The sequence below is a fragment of the Malaclemys terrapin genome, chromosome 6, assembly GCF_027887155.1.
Source record: "Malaclemys terrapin pileata isolate rMalTer1 chromosome 6, rMalTer1.hap1, whole genome shotgun sequence".
Lineage (NCBI taxonomy): Eukaryota > Metazoa > Chordata > Testudines > Emydidae > Malaclemys > Malaclemys terrapin.
Window position 1 is genome coordinate 834,967 of NC_071510.1, and position 22,324 is coordinate 857,290.

The following is a 22,324-nucleotide window of genomic DNA, read 5'->3' on the forward strand; positions in this document are numbered from 1 at the left end:
ACTGTTAGTAATAGGAAGCCACACCTGTTTAAGTGTACTCCCCTACTACTACTATTTGTACTTCATGTGCATAAGTTGCATAAATTGCAAAGGAATTCAGGTTATTGTTGAAACTTTGGAAAATTCTTCCTGGACATGTATTTCTATAATAAAGTATGTACACTTAATACATTCTGGTAGCACTTGAAACCTGTATTGTTGCTGTTAGTCTGAGTAAGAAGGTTGAGGCTAAAATACAGCTAAAATTTTAGACGTGTGATTTTTTTTTTTTTTTTTTTCTCTGCTCTTTATCAGTTTACTGTGTTTTGTATTTTATCGGCTACAGTAAGGTTATAATTGGTTCTCTGCTAGGTTCTATATCTGGGAGATCTTACACTCCACGATTCGTAAGATGAACAAGCACGTAGTGAAGATCCAAAAGGAGCTAGAGGAGACTAAAGCAAGATTAGCCAGGCAACACAAACGAGTATGTATCTTGTTTTGTATCTTGTAAATAGATTAGCTTGAAGTAAAGCCATGTACTTTTCACATTTCATTTCAGACTAAATCCTACTTTTTCTGTGGCAAGATGCATGTCGGCTGATGAGAGACTTGCTCTGTGAGAGATAAAATAAATATTCTATTAATGTTTCTACAACATCAGTAACACTTAGATATTGACTTGGATTCCACAGGGATTGTGATCCTAACATGATCTTCAGATACAGCTGTAAAGGCTGTTACAGCCAAGAAGTTAAAGTAAATGGAGCTCAGTTTACATTCCTTTACTACTTTTTTGGTCTTTCTCATAAGTTAACTACAAAAGAACACTAATTTTTTGTTGCCAATAATAGATGCTTCAGTGACAGCTACCTCTCACCTAACTCAATCTCGTTTTCTGTTACTTTCTTGTGATAGCAATGGAAATTGTATTTTCAGTATTTCAGCTTTACTGTAGTTGCAGATCTCCAATCAACAGGTTAATCCATTAATATTTGGAGGATTTTCTTGCCATGCTGTATTAGGAGGAGAACATCACCAGGCAGACATTTAAATTGTTTTATTTAACTAAAACAACAACATTATGCATTCTGAATTTTTTTCTTCAACAGCAAACATACAATATTTTAACAAAAAAAAGCATATGTCCTTCGCTTCTCACATTTATCTCCAGACTTCTTCTCCCTGTCCAGATCTATTCCACCCCCAACAATCTTCTATTCATTGAACTTTTTGAAACTTTGCACTTTTAGAGAGAGGTAAGGGATTAACTCTGTGTACACAAAATTGCAGAGGGACAATACAGTTGAGGTCTGTTATTTCTCACCTCTATATATTATTTATTTATTTAAAAACATTTTTGCTGTTAACAAGCATGTTATCTCTGGAGACACAAATCCACAGTTTAAGAACTGCAAAACTAAGCATCTCTGATGGTATCTTTTAGACTGAGCACTGAGTCCAATTGGGTAGATAGAAAGATTAACCTAAATAATCTATACAGAAGCCCCTGGAACCCCATAAAATTGAGTCCCTAATCCATGAACTATTGGAACTCATTTACAAAACTTTTCTTAAACATTACGTGAATATATTGTCTCATACTATAGAATTAGAATTTATAATCCCTATTCCATGATGAGACGCATTATAGCTCAAAGATGTCTTAATTAAAATAGGTTTTTTCCTCAAAAAGCATTTTATCAAAAAAATCCAATTTTTTTTTTAAATCATTGATTTTTTTATCCACCCTGATTTTGAATGCTTATGTGTGACTGTGCCCCCAAAAGTTCCTATATGAGAAGGTAAGTCTTTAAACCCTACATTTTGGTTCCAAGGATAACTGAATACCAAAATAGATTTAAGTGGGAAAGCTGATAATGTCTGAAGAAACTGGTTGGTTGGTGACATCCCAAACTATACTTGTGGAAAAAATTGAGTCTTGCCACTCCACGCAAAGTCTAAGTGCATTAGAAGCACTTAGTACCTTGAATGTCTTCTCCATTTATCTTTAGCATAATTAGTTTTATTTAATGCACTTCCAATTATGCTGAAATTCAGTTCTGAACAATATTGTAGGCTGTGTTATGTGAACAATGCTCCCCTGCACTACATCCTTAGACGACTGGACCTTTAATGTTGTAATGCTGATATCAGCCATTTTAAGAAAGGTTACGTCTGGGGCTGCAGAGGAAGAAAATTACTTGCTTGTCAGTTTTTATGCAGGCAATCACACCTCTTGGATTACTTCACACAGGGCCCTAGTTTTGTCATCCTAAATTATTTTTGCATATAGTATTTCTACAAATATTTGAAGTTTATAGCTGTTAATTTATGGACAGATTTGCAGAAAAACAATCTTTTGTGAGACTAACAAAGCAAATAATACCTACAATCAAAACCTTAATCTGCCCAATTCCTTATTTCCTACTAAACTGCATTTAGTTTTGTATAACTTCTCCTAACTGACTCATGGCTAGTTGCTAAGAGGTTCTGAAGATTTTTTTTTAAATAGATTAGGGACAGACAGTAACTGTTATCTAAATTTTTCTTTGGTAAGGAGCACCACAATGAGTCCATGTCACAGTTACAAGGGCTAACTGCACCTCTGTCCCCTTCCTGGTGTCAGTGCACCCTCTCCAGTGTCAGGCCTCATGCCTTTACCTCTCCCGGGGTCCTCTTAGGCCAGGCCCAGCACCCAGGCTATTAACTGTGCACACCCACCAGATTCTACTGAGTTCTGGGACCTGCTGTTCTTCCATTCAGGAGTCTGTGACCAGTGGTGTGTGCATTGACCAGACAGCCTTTCTACACCAAGATGGCTTTTTTAGCAGTAGAAACAAAGATTTTTAAAACAACCGTCCCGTCCCTGGCAGGTAAATGAAGCCAGCCTAACTTCTACAGACATCCCCTCTGAGTGTGGGCGTGTGTCTGTCTGGTTCCACCGGGGGAGGAGGAATCTTCCTTTTTAAACCTGTCGCAGTTCTTTTGATCTTCTGGTTCCCAGGACTTGTCCTGTCCTGGCGGTGTCTCTTCTCAGTGCAAGTCTTTGCTCAAAAGTGGTCTGTCTCAAGCTATTTCTCTTCCCTTCCAGCCCCATGTAAACTAAACCAGCATATTCATATAGCAAACAGCCCACGAATGCAGACAATGTACAGTAGTGATAAATGATTACAGAGCAGCTCCACTTCCATCAAGCCTCATTAGGCAAGTTGCGAGCAGCCGTGCACATTCCTTGTACTATGGGCACTACCCGGATCTCACCAGCCGAACTTTACCAAGGTTGGCTGCGTCAGTAACTTCATTACTTTCACTTCCAGCGAGACAGTGATGATGACGACGATGACGATGACCGAAGCAGCGATAGGGAAGATGGACCGTTGGAAGAGCAGATAGAACGCTTGCAGGAGAAAGTAGAGTCTGCTCAGAGTGAACAAAAGAATCTCTTCCTTGTTATATTCCAGGTAATGGTGTGGGATTTCATCCCTCTGGCAACTCTCAACTTTTAAGGGGACTAGAATTTGGAAGGTGTGGGGAAGGTTGAATAGCTTTACTATGGAAGCTAGTAATGTGGTCTAGCCACTCCAGAGCAAGAAACTTCTAGGTTTCCCCTAGAGAGGACTTGTTCAACTTCAAAGTGTTTGCATAAAGGAGTTCTTATACTGGATTGCGCCTCTTGAACAAGCAAAAGGCAGTGTTTGTCTAAATGCAGTGTTTAGTATCTCTCAATTTAAATGAATTATTCAGACTTGATTGTTCATAACTTCTGTAGAATATCTCAGGGATTATTTTGTCACTTATCTAAGATGAGTGAGTTTCCTTCATGTTCCAAGACATGCTTAACCAGTACTTCATTTAAAACTATTCTTTTTTTTTTTTAGCGTTTCATTATGATATTAACAGAGCATTTGGTGCGGTGTGAAACTGGTGGGGTTGATGTAATTACGCCTTGGTACAAGAACTGTATCGAGCGACTGCAGCAGATCTTCTTACAGGTTGGTCTCGTTCAGCGGGTAGATTAATGCTTCGTGATTTGAGAATCAGTCCTGTTCATCTAGCCTCATCCACTTCAGTTCATTAAAATACAGCTGGCTGGGGCAGGCTTGTCCTAATTGGTTAGCACAGTGGATTGTGCGCAGGTCTCCTTGCTTCTAATCCCAGTTTTGCCAGTGACTGTTACTGTAGGTAAACAATTTAACTGTCCCTCCATTGTAAAATGGATGTAAATACAAAGCGGAAGGGATATATCCAGACTTAATGCTTGTAAAGGCACTTTCGGATCCACTAAGAGGTGCTATTATATGTAAGTGCCAAGAATTGATTGAGAGGGTAGTTGTAACATATCTATGAAATGACTGCAGCCCTGGGAGGGAATGTTTAAAGACCCCTATTAAACCACAAGAATTTTGGAACTCTGCTGTCTCTTTTTAAAATCTGGTAACCAGTGTAAAAAGACTAAAGTTTGAGATGACTTGGCGGAAAGTGACAGGCCAAGAAATTGAAAGTGTTCCTCTCTGTGAATACTGGTTGGTGACTGCACAGGATGTGGTATGTAATTCTTCTCGTGGATTCCTCTCCCATATGTGTAAACAAAGCTTACATGGCCTCCTAGTGTGTATTTGGGCCCAAGCCTACAGTTACCTCCATGCATGTGCAGAGGCCCACCCCCAACTCACTTCAGGATCAGACTGTAGAGTCACCATTGCTAGCATCTTCCAGCTTGTTTTGCACAGGGAGAGTACAAGCATTTAGCAATACAAGATATAAACGCAAATGCAGTTCCTACGTCCTGTCATCTCTCCAGGCTACACCTTCCTTGCAGCTGGTAGAAATTATGTGCAGCCCAGCCCAGCACCCGTGTAGCCCTAAGTTTTGGCCAGAAATTTGGCTGCTGTTTGCATGTTCTGTTCTCTGCATGCTTTGATACATAAAGGCAAATAAGAGTAATAAAGGTGTCTGTCTCTGTCTGCAGCATCATCAGATAATCCAGCAGTACATGCTGACCTTGGAGAACCTTCTGTTTACAGCTGAATTGGACCATCACATATTGGCTGTATTTCAGCAATTCTGTGCTCTGCAGGCCTGAGAATTTTTCACATTCTGAGTCTTATCTACAGGACTTAAACTGATTTCATATTTTTAAACAAAAAGGGGAAAACTTGACATGAGGAAGGAAGAAGCTTTGAATTCAAGATGGCTTACCATATTCTTCTGTGTAAACAATACAGTACTGTAACAGACATCAACTGTTTTAGCGACATAGGCCTTTGTTATGACTGATAGAGGACTGGTGTGGAATAATTATGAATTCTTTTAATTTGTCCTTTAATTTTAAATGGTTTGAATGTTGGCTTCATCATAGCATTTGTTTGTTTTTTGTTTCTCCCCTCTGTCATTTATATAAAAATAAATAGGGAAAATATTAGAGAATTGGTTACCTCTGCCTAATCCTTAAACCAAACAAATCCCCACATTACCATAATGTGAAGCAGGTCATAGAGTGTCTTGTGAATGTGACAGACATGCAACTCTTCAGTGAGCAACTTGATAAATTCTCTTTAGTTAGGCAGAGGAAAAGTATCTTAACTTCAGGCATGTGAAACGCTGAGTCAAGCTTACAAAGTAGTCTAGAGCATATGGGTTTATTACCAAACTGAATAGATTTTTCACAGTTTGAAAGAGAATGTGGTTGAAATACAGTTGAAATATGTTTTTTAAATCTGTTGTCTGGTGTCTTTTTTTTATTACAGTAATTACAAACATTATGCTGCTCATAAACATAACTGTTCATTACAAAAGATTTTGTAGGAAGTGTTAACAATTGGAAGCTTCATGCTGACATCTTCTGAGGAATATATTGCTACTTTCCAACACCCTAAAAAGATGAATTACCACCTTACAGTGCCTGTCAAAATATCTAGATCATTCAGATAATAGAAGGTATCAGAGGGGTAGCCGTGTTAGTCTGAATCTGTAAAAAGCAACAGAGGGTCCTGTTTAATCCTGATTAAACAAAGACTGAATGGCTATCCAACTACAGAAGCAGTTTCTGCTCCCTTGGTGTTCACACCTCAACTGCTAGCAGAGCACCTCACCCTCCTTGATTGAACTAACCTCGTTATCTCCACACTGATTTATACCTGCCTCTGGAGATTTCCATTACTTGCATCTGAAGAAGTGAGGTTCTTACCCACGAAAGCTTATGCTCCCAATACTTCTGTTAGTCTCAAAGGTACCACAGGACCCTCTGTTGCTTTTTACAGATAATAGAAGCACATGCAGGGTGTTTCCCCTTCAAATTAGATTCTCCTTGGATGCTCTCTGAATCACATAGTTCCCATTTGAACACCGTGGACAGTGTGCTGTCCTTAAATGCTAACCTCTCTCCCAAGAAGAGACTGAATACAAAATGTAAATAGGTTAATCTTTTATCATTGATTGTAACTTTTCCACCAGCAGTCTTGTGGTCACCTAAGAACTTAAGAATGGCCACACTGGGTCAGACCAGTGGTCCATCTAGCCCAGTATCCTGTCTTCTGACAGTGACTGATGCAAGATGCTTCAGAAGGAATGAACAGAACGGGGAATCATCTAGTGATCCATCCCGTCATCCTGTCCCAGCATCTCTTAGTGGTTTAGGGATACCCAGAGCATGGGGTTGTCCCTGACTACGTTGCTAATAGCCATTGATTCTATCTAATTCTTTTTTGAACCCAGTTATAGTCTTGGCCTTCACAACGTCCCTGGCAATGAGTTCCACAGGTTGACTGTGTGTTGTGTGAAGCAATACTTCCTTTTGTTTGTTTTAAACCTGCTGCCTATTAATTTCATTGGGGGACCCTGGTTTTTGTGTTATGCGCAGGGGTAAATAACCCTTCCTTATTTTTCCACACTAATAATGATTTTGTAGATCTCAATCATATCCCCCCTTAGTTGTCTTTTTTTTTTTCCCAGCTGAAAAGTCCCAGTCTTTTTAATCTCTCTCCATACAGAAACTGTTCCACACTGTAATCATTTTTGTTGCCCTTATGTGTACTTTTTCTACATCTAATACATCTTTTTTGAGATGGGGTGACCAGAGCTGCATGCAGTATTCAAGGTATAGGACCTACCATGGATTTATATAGAGGTATTATATTTTCTATTTTATTATCTCTCTCTCTCCTACTGGTTCCTAACGTTGTTCGCTTTTTTGACTGCCGCTGCACATTGAATGGATGTTTTCAGAGAACTATCCACAATGACTCAAAGATCTTTCTTGAATGGGAACAGCTAATTTAGACCCCATTGCTTTGTATGTATTGGGATTATGTTTTTCCAATGTTCATTATTTTGCATTTATCAACATGGAATTTTATTTACCATTTTATTGCTGAGTCACCCAGTTTTGTGAAATCCCTTTAACTCTTCACAGTCTGCTTTGGACTTTACTGTCTTGAGTAATTTTGTATCATCTACAAATTTTGCCACCTCACTGTTTACCCCCTGTTCCACATCATTTCTCAATATGTTGAACAGCACTGGTCCCAGAACAGATCCCTGGGGGATTCTATTTACCCCTCTCCATTCTGAAAACCGACCATCTGTTCCTACACTTTGGGTTCTGTCTTTTAACCAGTTACTGATCCATGAGAGAATGTTACATCTTACACCATGACCACTTACTTTGCTTAAGAGCCTTTGAGGGACCTTGTTTTCCAAAAGTCCATGTACACTATATCACCCTTGTCCACATTGGTTGACCCTCTCAAAGAATTCGAATAGTTGGTGAGGCATGATTTCCCTTTACAAAAGCTGTGTTGACTCTTCCCCAACATCGTATTTACTTCTGTGTGATGATTTTGTTCTTTATGTAGTTTCAACCAGTTTGCCCGGTGCTGAAGTTAGGCTTACTGGCCTATAATTGCCCAGATCGCATCTGGAGCCTTTCTTAAGAATTGATGTCACACTAGCTATCCTCAAGTCATCTGGTACAGAGGCTGATTTAAGCGATAGGTTACGTATCACAGTTAGTAGTTCTGCAGTTTCATATTTGAGATCCTTCAGAACTCTTGGGTGATACCATCTGGTCCTGGTGACTTACTATATAATTTATTAATTTTGTTCCAAAACCACCTCTATTGACACCTCAATCTGAGACTGTTCCTCAGATATGTCACATAATAGGAATGGTTCAGGTGTGGGAATCTTCCTCAATCATCTGCAGTGAAGGCCAATGCAAAGAATTCATTTAGCTTCTCTGCTATAGCCTCGTCTTCCCTGAGTGCTGTTAGCACCTCAGCTGTTCAGTGGCCCCACTGATTGTTTGGCAGCCTTCCTGCTTCTGATGTACTTACATATTTTTAAAGAACAGGAGTACTTGTGGCTCCTTAGAGACTAACAAATTTATTAGAGCATAAGCTTTCGTGGACTACAGCCCACTTCTTCGGATGCATCCGAAGAAGTGGGCTGTAGTCCACGAAAGCTTATGCTCTAATAAATTTGTTAGTCTTTAAGGTGCCACAAGTACTCCCGTTCTTTTTGCGGATACAGACTAACACGGCTGCTACTCTGAAATCTTACATATTTTTGCTGTTAATTTTTATCTTTTGCTAGTTCTTTGGATTTTTTTTTTGGCCTGCTTATTATACTTTTGACTTGCCAGGGTTTATGCTCCTTTCTATTTTCTTCAGAAGGATTTGACTTCCAATTTTTAAAAGATGCTTTTTTTCCCCCTGCAACTGCCTCTTTTACTCTGTTTAGCCCCTCTCATTTTTTTTTGGTCCTCTTACTGGGTTTTTGTTGTTTGTTTTTTGTATTTGAGATAAACATTTAATTTTAGCCTGTATTAAAAATTAAAATGTTTCCATGTAGCTGGCAGGCATTTCATGGTCTCCCAGTCATAGCAAATCCAGTTATCTATATTGCTAATGATTGAATCCCCCATTACTATTACCTGTCTCCCCCTAATAATAGGGGTCCCCTCCCTCGGAGGGGTATCCTCAGGCAAGAGGACACCATGACATCATCTGGAAGGAGGGTCCCAACTATGGGATCATTTCCCTTCATTCCAGTTTGATGATCTCCTTTCCCAAGATATTCCTCCTCCTCAACAGCACGGCGGCTCTCAGGGCAGGTCTACACAACAGCCTGGATGGACGCTCTGAGATCGATCCACCAGCAGTCGATTTAGCGGGTTTAGTGAAGACCTGCCAGATCAACGGCAGATCGCTCTCCCGTCGATCCCTGTACTCTACCCTGGACGAGAAGTGTAAGGGAAGTTGACTGGAGAGTTTCTCCCGTTGACCCCCATAGTGTCGACCTAAGGTACGTCGACTCCAGCTATGTTATTCACAGAGCTGGAGCTATGTAGCGTAGGTAGACTTGCCGCAGTTGTGTAGACATAGCCTCAGATTGAGGGCAGGACTACTCTACTCTGTTCCTATCTGTCTCCCGATTCAGCTGCTCTGGTCTCCAGAGCTCGTACTTAGTCTCTGAAGGCCATGAGCTGCTTGCAGCAAATGCACACGTTACAAGTACCCGCCTTGTGGGCAGGTGGCGATGTGCTGTATTCAGTGCAATAAATTGGATAGCCCCACTCAGCTGCTGGACTTCTGCCTGCATTCTTTTTGGTCCTTCAGCTTTGTTCATCAGGTGTATCTGGCTTTCACGCTCCCTCTCTCCCCTCCCTCAAAAAACTCCCCTCTTTGCTGGCTCTGTGTGTTCACTGGCCCATCTGGTCACTTATAAACTGGCTTTTTAAATCCCTGTTCACCCTTAATTAGCCCTGCCCCCCTTGTCAAAGGACCCTAAAGGGAGTAAGGATCAAAGGGCAGTGCTCGAGACCTGTTAGGAAGTTCTCAGCCTTGCCTAGCAGGTAACTAGGCTCAGCACACAGCTCTCCCCCCCACCCCCCCCAAGTTGACCAGTGGTTTTCAAACCGTAGGTCACAACCCAGTACTGGGTCGCAGATTGGAAGGCACGGGGTCACAGCAGTCCCCTTGGCGATGCTGCCTGGCTAATGAGAAAATGGGTAAAGGGAAAGGGGGCTGAGGATCAATTTTTGGTCCCTAGATCAGGTTAGGAATATATTCTGGGATAAATCTTGAGATTCCATTCAAGCAATGGCCACTCTGCCTGATTTCTTTGTGCAAGCCCAGGCCACAGAACGAGGGGTACAAACCCGGTGTAAAGGGGGAGATTGTTCTTCCCCCAGGAAGAAAGGGTAGCTGGGAGTTTAAGCACTCATACCCCTGCCTCTGGATCATTCCATTCCTTGAAATCCCTCTCACAAGCCTCCTGCAAAGGAAGAGGGTCCAAGAAGGTGCTTCCAGTGTAACTCTAGTGAGAACCTGAGAAATCAGGGCCATGAGCTAGAAGAATCTAACCCATATTCATGCAGCTGTCCTTAATGCAGGAGCCCCAGCGGTCCCTACAGTTCACCTGGTGCGTCTTGTGAGGGCTGACCCTAAGACGGTAGATATGGAATTTATTAAGGTTACCAAAGTAGAGACCAAGCAGTGCCTAGGCCAGTGGCACCGGAGCCCAGCTCTCTCTGGTCAAGGGAAGTATACTCTAAAAGACTGTCTTGTTACCTGACCAGGAAGTGGAGTTTCTGGCAGTGGGTGGACATAAGATTCCTGTGGGTTTGGCCAAGGTGCATGTGGAACAAGAATGTTTTTAGAAGGTGTCTGGATTGTGGGGGTGCAGGGTAATATCCCTGTTGAAAGTCTGACTGGGGATGCTATTTTACTTATGTCTCAAGCTAGTAGTGGGGTAACCCCCAGCCGAAGGGAATATTATGCTGGAGTCCTGGAGGGGAGCGGGAAAGTCCCAGAACCTGCTGAGGGTGGAAGGGAAGGTCTTTTGCTCTTCTGCAGTAGAAGCAACCTCTGTCTCCAGCTGTGGGAGAAGCTGAGGCTAGGTCTACACTACCCGCCTGAATTGGTGGGTAGAAATCGACCTCTCGGGGATCGATTTGTCGCGTCCCATCGGGACGCGACAATCGATCCCCAAATCGATGCTCTTACTCCACCAGCGGAGGTGGGAGTAAGCGCCGCCGACAGAAAGCCGCAGAAGTCGATTTTGCCGCCATCCTCACAGCAGGGTAAGTCGGCTGCGATACGTCGAATTCAGCTACGCTATTCACGACTCCCCCCTGTAGTGTAGATGTACCCTGAGGCTGGCTCTTGCACAGCAGGGGCTCTTCACCCACCTGAACTCAAGAAGGCCTGCTTGTGCTTTCTTGGCCATGTACCCGATCACCCTGCTGGCCACTGCCCTAAGCAAACTAGATCCTGGTCTTCACACCCCCAAGTATTTCTCCGGCCTGGATGTGTTACACAGACATCTCTGTCCCACCATTGCTGCACCAGCTCCTTGCCCAGCACAAACCCAACTCCTGTGTGGGGTGTATGTTGCAAATGTTTCTCTCCCTCTCCTGGGGGCCGTGGGAGTGCATGCTTCTAACTCTCATGGCATTCAGGCGCTAGATGGTCACGTGCAACCCCCTGCACTGCCCCTTTGTCATGAATAGGAGACTGCATGCAGGGTGCTGGATAACTGGTGCCATCAACTTGCTGGCACAGCCAGCAACCTGCAGTTGCCCTTCTGTGGGCAAAACATCCTCAACCGCTTTGCATGTGAGATCCTGGCCATGCTGCAGCTGGTGTGTGCGGACCTGTCTCAATGGTGGTCTGCAGCCTCTTCCTCCTGCTTGCTCCCCTGCTGCTCATCTTTGTTTCCTGTGTTTTCATTCTTTCCATCAGCCCGAGGCTGCACTTGACCTGGGGCAGGCACGAGGCCACCTCTCCCTGCCCAGCACACCTGGCTGTGGAGGTCCCCTACTGCTGGGCCACCCTTTTCACCTATAGATGGCCCCAGTCAAAGACTTGCTGGCCTTGGCCAAGTTGGGGTCCCTTTCTGTGGTGTGGTGACAGCTGCAGCCTCAGGCCCAAGAAGGTGAAAGGGGCCCTGGCCAAAGCCTGGAGGGGAAGGTATGCTCCTAGAAGTGCTGGAATCACAGAGCAGGGGCACCCCGTATGGAGCGGGAGGGGAAGGCATGCTGCTAGAGGTGCTGGGATCACAGAGCAGGGGTATCCTGTACGGAGCGGGAGGGGAAGGCATGCTGCTAGAGGTGCTGGGATCACAGAGCAGGGGCACCCTGTACAGAGCGGGAGGGGAAGGCATGCTGTTAGAGGTACTGGCACCCTGGGGGATCACAGAGCAGGGGTGCCCTGTACGGAGCGGAAAGGGAAGGCATGCTGCTAGAGGTGCTGGGATCACAGAGCAGGGGCGCCCCGTACAGAGCCGGTGGGAAAGCTCTTGGGGCTAATCTGCACAGGGCATTGCAAAGCTCAGCGTTGCAGCACCTGACTGCAAGCTGCCCTGCCGCCCAGGGGAATTCTCGGGCCTGAGTTCGGTGCCCATGGTTCCCCTTACAATGCAGGGAGAGTGAGGTACCCAAGTTTGGGCTGCACAGAAGCCTAAGCTAGCCAGGAGGAAACGCTAAGGAGTGGGGTGGGGCTGGGCTACACTACTCAGCTCTAGGTAGATGCCTTGCTCAGCTCTGAATTCACAGCCTGGAGGCTTGGCCTTTTCTTGTGAGAAACCAGCACAGGGTTCCCCATCCCGTTACAGCCCATAACCTGGTGGTTAGGGCTCCTTAGACATGGGAGACCCATCCTCAGGTGTCTGCTCTGGAACAGGGACTTGAACACACTTCTTACAGTCCTGGGGTGTGTGTCAACCACTGGGGGTTTGGGTATTCTGGGGTGGGCCTTTGTCTCGTGTGTGGGAGGGGTTCCACTCTTTGAGTAATTAATTATTGATTAGAGCCAAGGCTTGGGTCCCCCACATCCCAGGGGAGTGCCCAAGCCACCAGCCTGTAGTGGAATCTCTCTCTGGCCCAATGAATATTTCATTTATTCAAAGTAGACTAGTGTCAGTAGGCGAGATTGAGGGGCCCTACCCCAAATTAGCCAGTAGCCTGGAGGATAAGGCATTCAGCTGGGAGGTGGGAGACCCAAGTTTAAGTCCCTGCTCCAAATCAGACAGAGAAGAGATTTGAGAACAGGTCCCCTGCGTTCTGGGTGAGCGCCTGACCCACTGAGCTATGGGCTTTTCTATGCGCATTGCTAGCACTCCGATCTGCTGGCTGGCTGCTGCTCTGGGTGTGGGGCCAGGCCTGGCAGGCTGCTCTGAGAACACCTGACATCAGGCTTGGCAGGGGAATGCCGAGTTTGAGAATCCCAGCAGGGTTCAGGCATGAGCGAGGTGCTGAGCTGCTCAGTGGCTTTAGGGTTTAGAGGTAGTTTTGGATGTGCCCACCAGCGGAGATTTAGGTGCCTAAGGAACTGAGGCACCTACAAGCTTAGCTGGCAGCTGAGCAGGGGTTTTGAGGATCTCAGTCCGTTAGGCACCTGAGTCTCTTGTGGCTCTAGCCGTTACCCCAGAGGGCTCAGAAAAGGACTCACTCTCATTGGCCAAATGTTCCAGAGGGTAAGGTTTGTGCCTCTGCTTGCTGCACCTGCAAAGACAGCCCGTGGACACGTCCATGTGAGGTGAGTGTGTGTGAGCAATGGGTAATTGCTTACATCAGCGCTGGACCCATTCGAGCATCCAATTCCCCTCGTGTCACGCTCATCACAAACAAACGTGTACGTGAATTGGGTGCAACAATTCATCTGTTTCCTCCCTAGCCATATTTCTGTTCACCATAAAAGTTTATTCAATGGGGTTTCTTTTGTCCTCCTCCCCCTTCCTAACTGAAATACATTAACAGAAATAAATGCTCAAAGGTCAGGAGACTTAAGGTTAATACTGAATGGGAAACATATTCTGATGCAAAGAACCTAGCACTTCATCTCCTTCCTTCCCAAAAGGAATTACATTTTTCAATGGGAATATTATTCTTACTCCTCAAATACTTATTCATCCTGGATAAGGATTAGCCTCTGCTATTGGCTCCCACTCTACCATGGGTGCATTTTAGCTCTACTCCATACTCGTAGCCCCGTTCTGATATCCACTATTTCTACAGAAATATAAAAAACCCTGCTAACTGGGAGTGGTTATAACTGATCACTGGTATCAAAACTTGTTCATATATTGTAATATAAATGATATAAACAAGCCATCGTATATTTTATACATACCATATTATATGCCACTAATGTTAATGCACTGCTAAGTATGAGATTTTAATTCAACAAAAATTAGGAAATTCAAGCTGGATCTAAATAGGGCAAATTTATCCTAAAGATAAACATTCCCCGATGGTTGCCTTTGTCATAAAATCTCATTATTCAAAAATTGCCCAGGGGAATACTGAAGCCCTTCCAAAAATGTACAGCCATTGTCCACAAACACAGGCAATTTTAAATATCCCGACATTGTGACCCAGCACAGCCCATTCATATAACTGTACTGTACCTCATCGTTCTTTTTTGTATTACAGCATCACCCTGTATGTGCTGCCCTGACAAGGTTACAAGCTGTGACCCTGATTATTCACTTATTCACAATCATGCTTAATTTTAAGCAGGAAAGTCCTATTGAAGTCAATGGGACTAATCACCTGCTTAAAGTTAAGCACATGTGAAGGTCATTGCAGGATGGGTTCCTGCCTTTGTATGTTTAGCTAGGGTGCAGTTTGTGTCTGTTATGTTACACTGTTTCTTTGGCTGTGCTTCTGTCACATTGACCAGTATTGTGTGATTGTGGAATGAAAGACCCTGGTATAACTGTATGAGCACACAGAGAATGTCAAAGAGTTGGTTTATTTGATCAGCCTTTGATGTCTGTAATGCAGCCATTGGACAGAAGTTACAGGATGTATGTCTGCTGTGAGCTTCCGGTCTGCAGCAGGAAGTGCAGCAAAAGCTTGAGAAATCACCTTCTGATGCAGGGCCGGCTCCAGGCACCAGCCGACCAAGCACGTGCTTGGGGCGGCACCGTATAAGGGGCGGCCAATGTTGGGGTGGCGGGAAGCACTCGCGGTGGTTTTGTTTTTGTTCGGGGGGCGGCACTTGAGGGTTTTTTTTTTTTTTTGTTTCGGTGGCGCGGTGCTGGGGGGGGCGGGGGTTTGGGTGGCCCGGCATGGCCCGGCCCGGTGCAGCGCTCGGGGGTTTGGGCGGCCGGCGTGGCGCTCCGGGGGGGCAGGGGTTTGGGCAGCCCAGCATGGTGCTCGGGGGTTTGGGCGGCCTGGCCTGGCGCTGGGCGGGGGGCGAGGGTTTGGGCGGCGCGGCGCTCTGGGGGTTTGGGCGGCCCGGGGAGGCGCTCAGGTAGGTTCAGTGGCCCGGCGCGGCTCTTGGCGGCCCGGCGCTCCGGGGGTTTTGGGCGACCTGGCGCTCGGGGGGGAGAGGGGTTGGGCGGCCCGGCACGGCAATCAGGGGGGGTTTCGGCGGCCCGGTGCGGGGGTGTTACGGTGGGGTGGAGCTCTTCTTTTTTGCCTGGGGTGGCAAAAAAGCTAGAGCTGGCCCTGTTCTGATGGAGGGAAGTGCTCCCAGGAAAAGCTGGTAGTCACTTTCACAAAGGCAAAGGAGAATACAATCATCCTTTATTGCCTGCTGTCTACCACTTAGGAAGCCAGCCATACAGCAAGGCTCATCTTTGTTCAAAGATGCCCATTGATCCCAGAATGGTGGTTTTCCTGTAATCAGCTCCCAAACGGTAAAAATCATTAGTGTCCAGAGTAGGTAACCAGTCTACCAGTTCCCCTCCTGGAGGGATTTCTCCACCAGAAGAATGTTAACAGCCTTCTATTCCTGACAGCCCCTAACTACTTCAGGCACATCATTCCTCAACAGGGCAGAGTATGGGGGTTTGGGTCAATCTGATGAATTTTCCCAGCGTATTATTCTGTAGCCTTGTCAAGTGATAAGAAACCATATGTAATCAAAATTAGAAATCTGCTGTTTAATCCATCAAAGAGATCTACAACAGAAGCCAAGTTTGAGAAAATCACTTCAGTATATTTAATTTGTGTGTACCGGGATCCCTGGGGTGCAGCCTGGAACTGTGGGACTGCTGCGCCCCCTTACCTCTCCAGCCTGGGCTGACTCCCACAATGCTTTGCTAGTGACAACCAGCAAACCCCTCCAGGTGCTGTTACCACTCAGCACAACCACATGTGGAGCCCCACACCCAGCTAGATTGCATGAAGGCTCCCAGAGCCACTCACGAATCATACAGAGCAAGGCACCAGCCACATTTCCTTCCCCACCCCCCACCCAGCCTTGTACCTCAGGAATATACTGTCTTGCACTGCTCAAGATAAGCATTGCAAATGTACTAATGGGGTCACCACTTCATCAATTGAAAGTAGATATACACTGGCCTTTGCAAATCTGAGCAGATTGGCCCACACTTCAGGCAAACTCACTGGTAAAGATAAACAGTAAAAGAAGTTTATTGACTTTATTGACAAAAGATTGACTTTTTGCCTATCACTTAAAATCTGAGTGGTTACCAACAGAAAATAAAATATAAGCACGCAGTCTAAACTCTCAACCCTATTAGATTGGGCAACATCTAGATTAAGCAGTTTTTCTCACTCCACTGGATACTGCAGTTCATAGTACACAGATTTCACCCTGGAAACCTGGCCCAGTCTCCTCTGTTAGAGTCTTAAGTCTTCTCAGTGTCCTTGTTGCTTGCAGCATAGGTAGGGGCAGGAGAAAGGGGAAGTGTGGGGCCCATGTTCTGTTTTATACCCTTAGTCCACGTGCTTGGAGAACACAAGTCCAGGCATGTCTGTGGGGCATTGCTGAGTCCCCAGGCAAGGTTGAGCAATTCCCCTAGTGTGGCCTCATGCAGATGAGTCATTGCATTGTAGCTCCCTTGCTGGACCATGGCTGTTGATGGTGGTTTGACACCTGCCCGGGCGTTGGTTACTTTCCTTGCTGTTGGCTCTGGGGATCTAATATCTGTCTGATTCCCCGACTTACAGCATGTTTTAGTGACAACCATACAACACAATTCTCATAACTTCATATGCACTAAAGCTATACATATTTAGATAGAACAGTGACTTTCAGCCGATCATAACCTTTTCCCTGAGACCTCACATGGCATGCTTTATATGCAATATCACAATTATATACAGATGAGGGATATGGGGGTTACAAGATGCCCCCCAAGGTATAGTATGTCACATTATGAACTTCTGAAGTTAAACAGCTTGGATGTGACAGGCTGGCGTTTGAGATGAGTTCAACTTTTTGATGATTTCCAAAACGAGACGATCCTATTAGAGCTGTCCCAGAGATTCAGACAACCCAACACTCTGAATGCCACTAGCTTAAAAATCAATCCAGAAAAAGCTTTACCTGACTGATTTTAAACATCTGTAACATTTTAAACCACTGAACAAACTTCCTGCAAACTTGCATTGCTGTAGACCTGACAACACTTAAAACTCAAACCAAGGCTGAAAGCTACAAACTATACAGGAACTTACTCTATGAAAGGTTGAATAAGAAATTCTGATTTTATTATATATTGTGTTAACGGAAATAATAATACATATCAAGACCGACCATATTTTAAGACATACATAAAATGAGAATTCAGTTTGAGTGTCCAGCGTTAATGCTGCATTTCCTAACTGCTGAGCCCTTGATTTTTCAGTTTTACATGGCTGATCAAAATACCATCAGTAGTATCCCTTCCCCAATGCTGCAGGGGAACTTCCTCTATAGCTCCTGAAGTGTGCAGAGGCTGGAGCTGCTGAAGGAGAAGTGACTTGTGAGCGAGGTCCCTGAAAAGGGGTGGGGTAGTGGGGCGGCAAGGGGGCATAGACAGAAGTTGAATGGCAGAACCCAATCCCACAGTGCCTAAGACCCATTTTTCTGTGGTTATTGTTTCCCAAGCCCTGTAGAAGTGAGACTGCCTGTCCCCCAGTGAGAGAGAGATGGTTGGGGAGTTCACAACTGGAATGCTGCTCTTGATATGCAAGTCAAAATGGGTGCTTGCTCGAAGCTGGCAGAGGACAGGCTGGCTGGTTAAAACTGGACCCAGAAGGCTGTAACTTGTGTCCCTTCCTGGAGTAGTCTTGCTGCCTAGCATGGTAGGACAACTACTGGCACCATCACTTCAAGCAGTATTTCTGCTGTTGTTGCAGACTTCTATAATGACGTCTCTTTACAGTTGGGGTATAAACCCCCAGTGAATGCAAAGTAGCACGGGAGTCCTTAAAAGAATGTAGTGTCTTGTCAGCGCTCTCGGAAATTCAAGCCCAACCATTGAAAACTCTATGGCCCTCAGGGAGTTCTGCAATCACAAAGCCCTTCTCATAATTACAGTTGAGGCCAAGTCTGCCACATCCAGTGCTGATTGCAACAATGTCTTTGCCATGAGATGACCTTCTGCAATTAACCCTTAAATTTTACCCTGGAGGATTCTGGGAATTTATCAGTAAATCTGGGCATAGCTCCCCACTTTATGAGGTCATATTTAGATAACAGCGCCTGCTGATTCACAGTGAACATTTGCAATGATGAGGTTGAATACATTTTTCTCCCCATCGAATTAACCTCTTAGGCTATGCCTACACTGGCAGACTTTTTTCACCGAAAGTTTGGTCGACGATCAAAAAGCATTTAAAGAATATCGTTGCATGTTCACACTGTCTTCCTCTGTCGGCATAGCGCGTCCACACGTGGGGCGGTTGCATCAACAATGAGAGCAATATGCTCTGGGTAACTATCCCACAGTTCAGCTCTCCATCTTCTGCTGCTAGGTGTTGCGGGAAGGCGGAGCAGATCACAGCACATCGTGGGTCTAGGCTCATTGTCCCATGATGCATTGCTTTCCGTCCAGCATTCCATGTGCTTCCATCTTCAGCTCATGGCATTTTTTAATGTCCCTTGTTTTCTGCTCGCCCCGCCATCTCTGTCTGCAGGAATGGATCCTGCGCTGCTCTCCACTGCGCTGCTAGTTGTCAGGAGCACATCACCAATGGCAGTGGAGTTAATCTTGAAGCTGTGAAGGCAACAGGAGTTACAGTTGCCTGATGCGCTGTCCGACATGGATAGAAGCAACGTTAGATTGCTTTTGGCATTCATGAAACAGCTGAACACGGGGGAACGTCGCTTCTGGGCTCAGGAAACTAGCATTGAGTGGTGGGATTGCATTGTTCTGCAGGTCTAGGATGACGAGCAGTGTCTGCAGAACTTTCGGATGCGGAAAGTCACCTTCCTGAAACTATGTGCTGAGCTCGCCCCAGACCTGCAGCGCAAGGACACCAAGATGAGAGCTGCCCTCTCGGGGGAGAAGCACATGGTGATCACAGTGTGGAAGCTGGCGACGCCAGACTGCTACTAGCTGGTCACGAATCAGTTTGGAGCCAGGAAGTCAACCGTTGGGGCTGTGTTAAGGAAAATGTGCAGGGCCATTAACTGCATCCTGCTGTGAAAGACTCTTGGCAAGGTACGTGAAATTGTGTATGGCTTTGCAGAAATGGATTTGCTTAACTGTGGAGGGGCGATAGATGGCACGTGTATTCCAATTTTGGACCTGGACTATCTTGTGATGGAGTACATCAAACAGAACAGGTACTTCTCCATGGTTTTGCAGGTTCTTGTCGATCACCGCGGACGTTTCACTGATATCAATGCCGGGTGGTCTGGAAAAGTGCATGATGCATGAGTCTTTAGGAACACCAGCCTTTACAGAAAGCTGCAAGCAGGGACTTTCTTTCCAGACTAGATCACCACCATAGGGAATGTTGAAATGCCCATAGTGATCCTGGGAGATCCAGTGTACCCCTTAATGCCATGGCTCATAGAACTATACACAGGAAACCTAGATAGCAGTAAGGAGCGGTTCAACAATAGGCTGAGTAGGTGCAGGATGACCACGGAATGTGCATATGGCAGATTAAAGGTGTGCTGGCGATGCCTTTATGGCAGATTAGGCCTCAAGGAGGAAAATATTCCCATGGTCATAGCCACGTGTTGCACATTGCGTAATATTTTAAGTGCAATCTCAACATAACACCTTTAATTATGGAAGCACTGCTGTCCCTCATATACTTCAGGAAAACCTAATACATTATAAATTTTAGCATAATTCACCAGGGAGAAAATCATGGCTCCACTGCATTGTCAATGGCAAAACTCCCATTGACTTCAGTAGAACAAAGAGTTCACCTGTTATCTTTAATTAAAGCTCTAACAAGCATTTATTCTTTACTATTTTCAATTTAGTGTGAATTTCTTCATTTTATTTTTTTCTGCAGGTTGTTTGCTTTTCCAGTTCAGCTTACTTTAATGTTTCCCTGTCAAGTTTGTTCTCCAAAGAAATTAAACTGGTTTATTTAGAAAAAACAAAAACCCACCCACCAGCAATTTGAGGGAAAGAAGCTCTCCAAATTACAAGAATTGCATCAAAGAACTATTTCCCCTATTATATTTAGGGTTAGTTTTCAAGAAAGACTCCTGCCAACTTTTAATCGGTGAAGCCACCAAAAGGCTTTTCCAAAATCAGATAGGGCCAGTTTAAATAAATAAATAAATAAAAAGCTTATGAGGAGAAATATTTCAAGAAGAAAGTCCCACAGTAGCAATCGCAACATACCCGAAAGCTTCATCAATCTGCAATTTAAAAAATAATGCAGGAAATCCGAGAAAGGGAAAAATCCAGTTCCCTCTTTCCCACCAGGTACAGATAAAGCCAAATTTCAGAAGCATATTGACTATAAGTAGGACTGTACGGAGATGAAGCTTTCCCGAAAACAGACAAGACTAAGTATGCATGGTCCTGTGACCTCACCTTCATTGGCAAGGCGTGGGGCATAAATGGGCTCAGGCACAGAATAAGCCACGCTGGTTTTGGGAAGTGTTTAGGAAAAAGAATTGCTAAGTTACAGAAACTTTTGAATGTAATTAATTTAATCAAAGTTTGATAGCAAAATGCAACTTCCCTTTTGCCACTCTCCCACCTTCACCCCACTTGCCTTTTGTGATAAATGAAGTATATGTGTGTGGGGGTAGCTCCCTTTGATGGACACCCAGCCAGCCAGTTAGCTGTAAAATCCCTCTTGGTAGCTGTTCTCTACTTGCTTTACCTGTAAAGGGTTAAAAAGTCCCCCAGGTAAAGAAAAGAAAAAAAAAGTGGGCACTTGACCAAAAGAGCCAATGGGAAGGTAGAACTTTTAAAACTGGGAAAGAAACTTTCCCTTTGTCTGTTGCCCTCTCTGGGCTGAAGAGACAGGCAGCAGGAATGCTGTGTCAAGTTTGAACCAGATATAAAAACCATCGGATTACATCTAGAACCACTTTTAACAACCCAAATATGTAAGTAAATTAGGAATGTTTAGGAAGATGCGATTAGGTTTATTTCTGTTTATTTTTTAAGGCTCGTGAACTCCTCTGTGCGAACCCCGGATGCTTTTGTTTGCTTGTAACCTTTAAGCTGAACCCCCAAGAAGCTATTTTGGGTGCTTAATTTTTGGAATTGCTCTTTTAAAATCTACCATCTAGTTCCAGATGTATTTTCTTCCTTTTTGTTTTTAAGAAAATTTACCTTTAAGAACAGGATTGGATTTTTGATGTCCTAAGAGGTTTGTGCATGTTGTTTGATTAGCTGGTAGCAACAGCTAATTTCCTTTGTTTTCTTTCTCAGTTCTTTCCCGGAGGGGGGGTGAAAGGGTTTGAGGGTACCCCACAGGGAACCTATTCCTATTCCCAAGTGCTCCTTCCTGGGTCCAAAGGGGTTTTTTGCATTTGGGTGGTGGCAGAGTTTACTAAGCCAAGGTCAGAGAAAAGCTGTAACCTTGGGAGTTTAATAAAAGCCTGGAGTGGCAAGTATTAATTTTTAAAATCCTTGCGGGCCCCCACCTTCTGCACTCGAAGTGACAGAATGGGGATTCAGCCTTGATACCTTTATTGTAATATTATACCTGCGAAGATCTTCGCTACAGAAGACAGTGAGCTGGGACTCATTTCTTCTAATCCCAACTCTTCGCTACACTACAGGGATGGGAACTTACTGTATGTCTACACTGCAATTAAAAATCCACAGCTGGCCCCTGGCAGTTGACTTGAACTTGCAGGGCTTGGGCTAAGGGACTGTTGCAGTGTAAACATGCAGGCTGGGGTTACAGCCTTAGCCAAAACATCTACACCATAATTAAACAGTCCCTTAGCACGAGCCCTGCAAGCCCGAGTCAGCTGGCATGGGCCAGCCACGGGTTTTTAATTGCAATGTAGACATACCCTTAAATTACAGCCCCAACAGCCAGATGACCACTCATCAAACCCCCTTGATTTAAGCCATGGGTTTTGTCACAAATCACCCATTTTGTCTAAAAGATCCTTCTGTGATTGAAGAGTACTGTTTTCTCTGCAATCCCACACAAAGA

The 22,324-nt window shown here is 44.7% G+C and overlaps 1 protein-coding gene across 2 annotated transcripts in view; it reads left to right on the forward strand.

Moving 5' to 3' along the window:
• Window positions 1-5,698, forward strand: part of NCBP1 (nuclear cap binding protein subunit 1) — a 52,003-nt gene extending 46,305 nt beyond the window's left edge. For both annotated transcript variants that reach the window (XM_054032115.1, XM_054032116.1), the window contains 4 exons: window positions 352-466; window positions 3,300-3,443; window positions 3,861-3,974; window positions 4,952-5,698. In XM_054032115.1, coding sequence (XP_053888090.1) covers window positions 352-466; window positions 3,300-3,443; window positions 3,861-3,974; window positions 4,952-5,065 — 487 coding nt within the window. In that variant the 3' untranslated portion in view covers window positions 5,066-5,698. The remainder of the gene's footprint in view (window positions 1-351; window positions 467-3,299; window positions 3,444-3,860; window positions 3,975-4,951) is intronic.
• The last annotated feature ends 16,626 nt before the right edge of the window (window positions 5,699-22,324 follow it).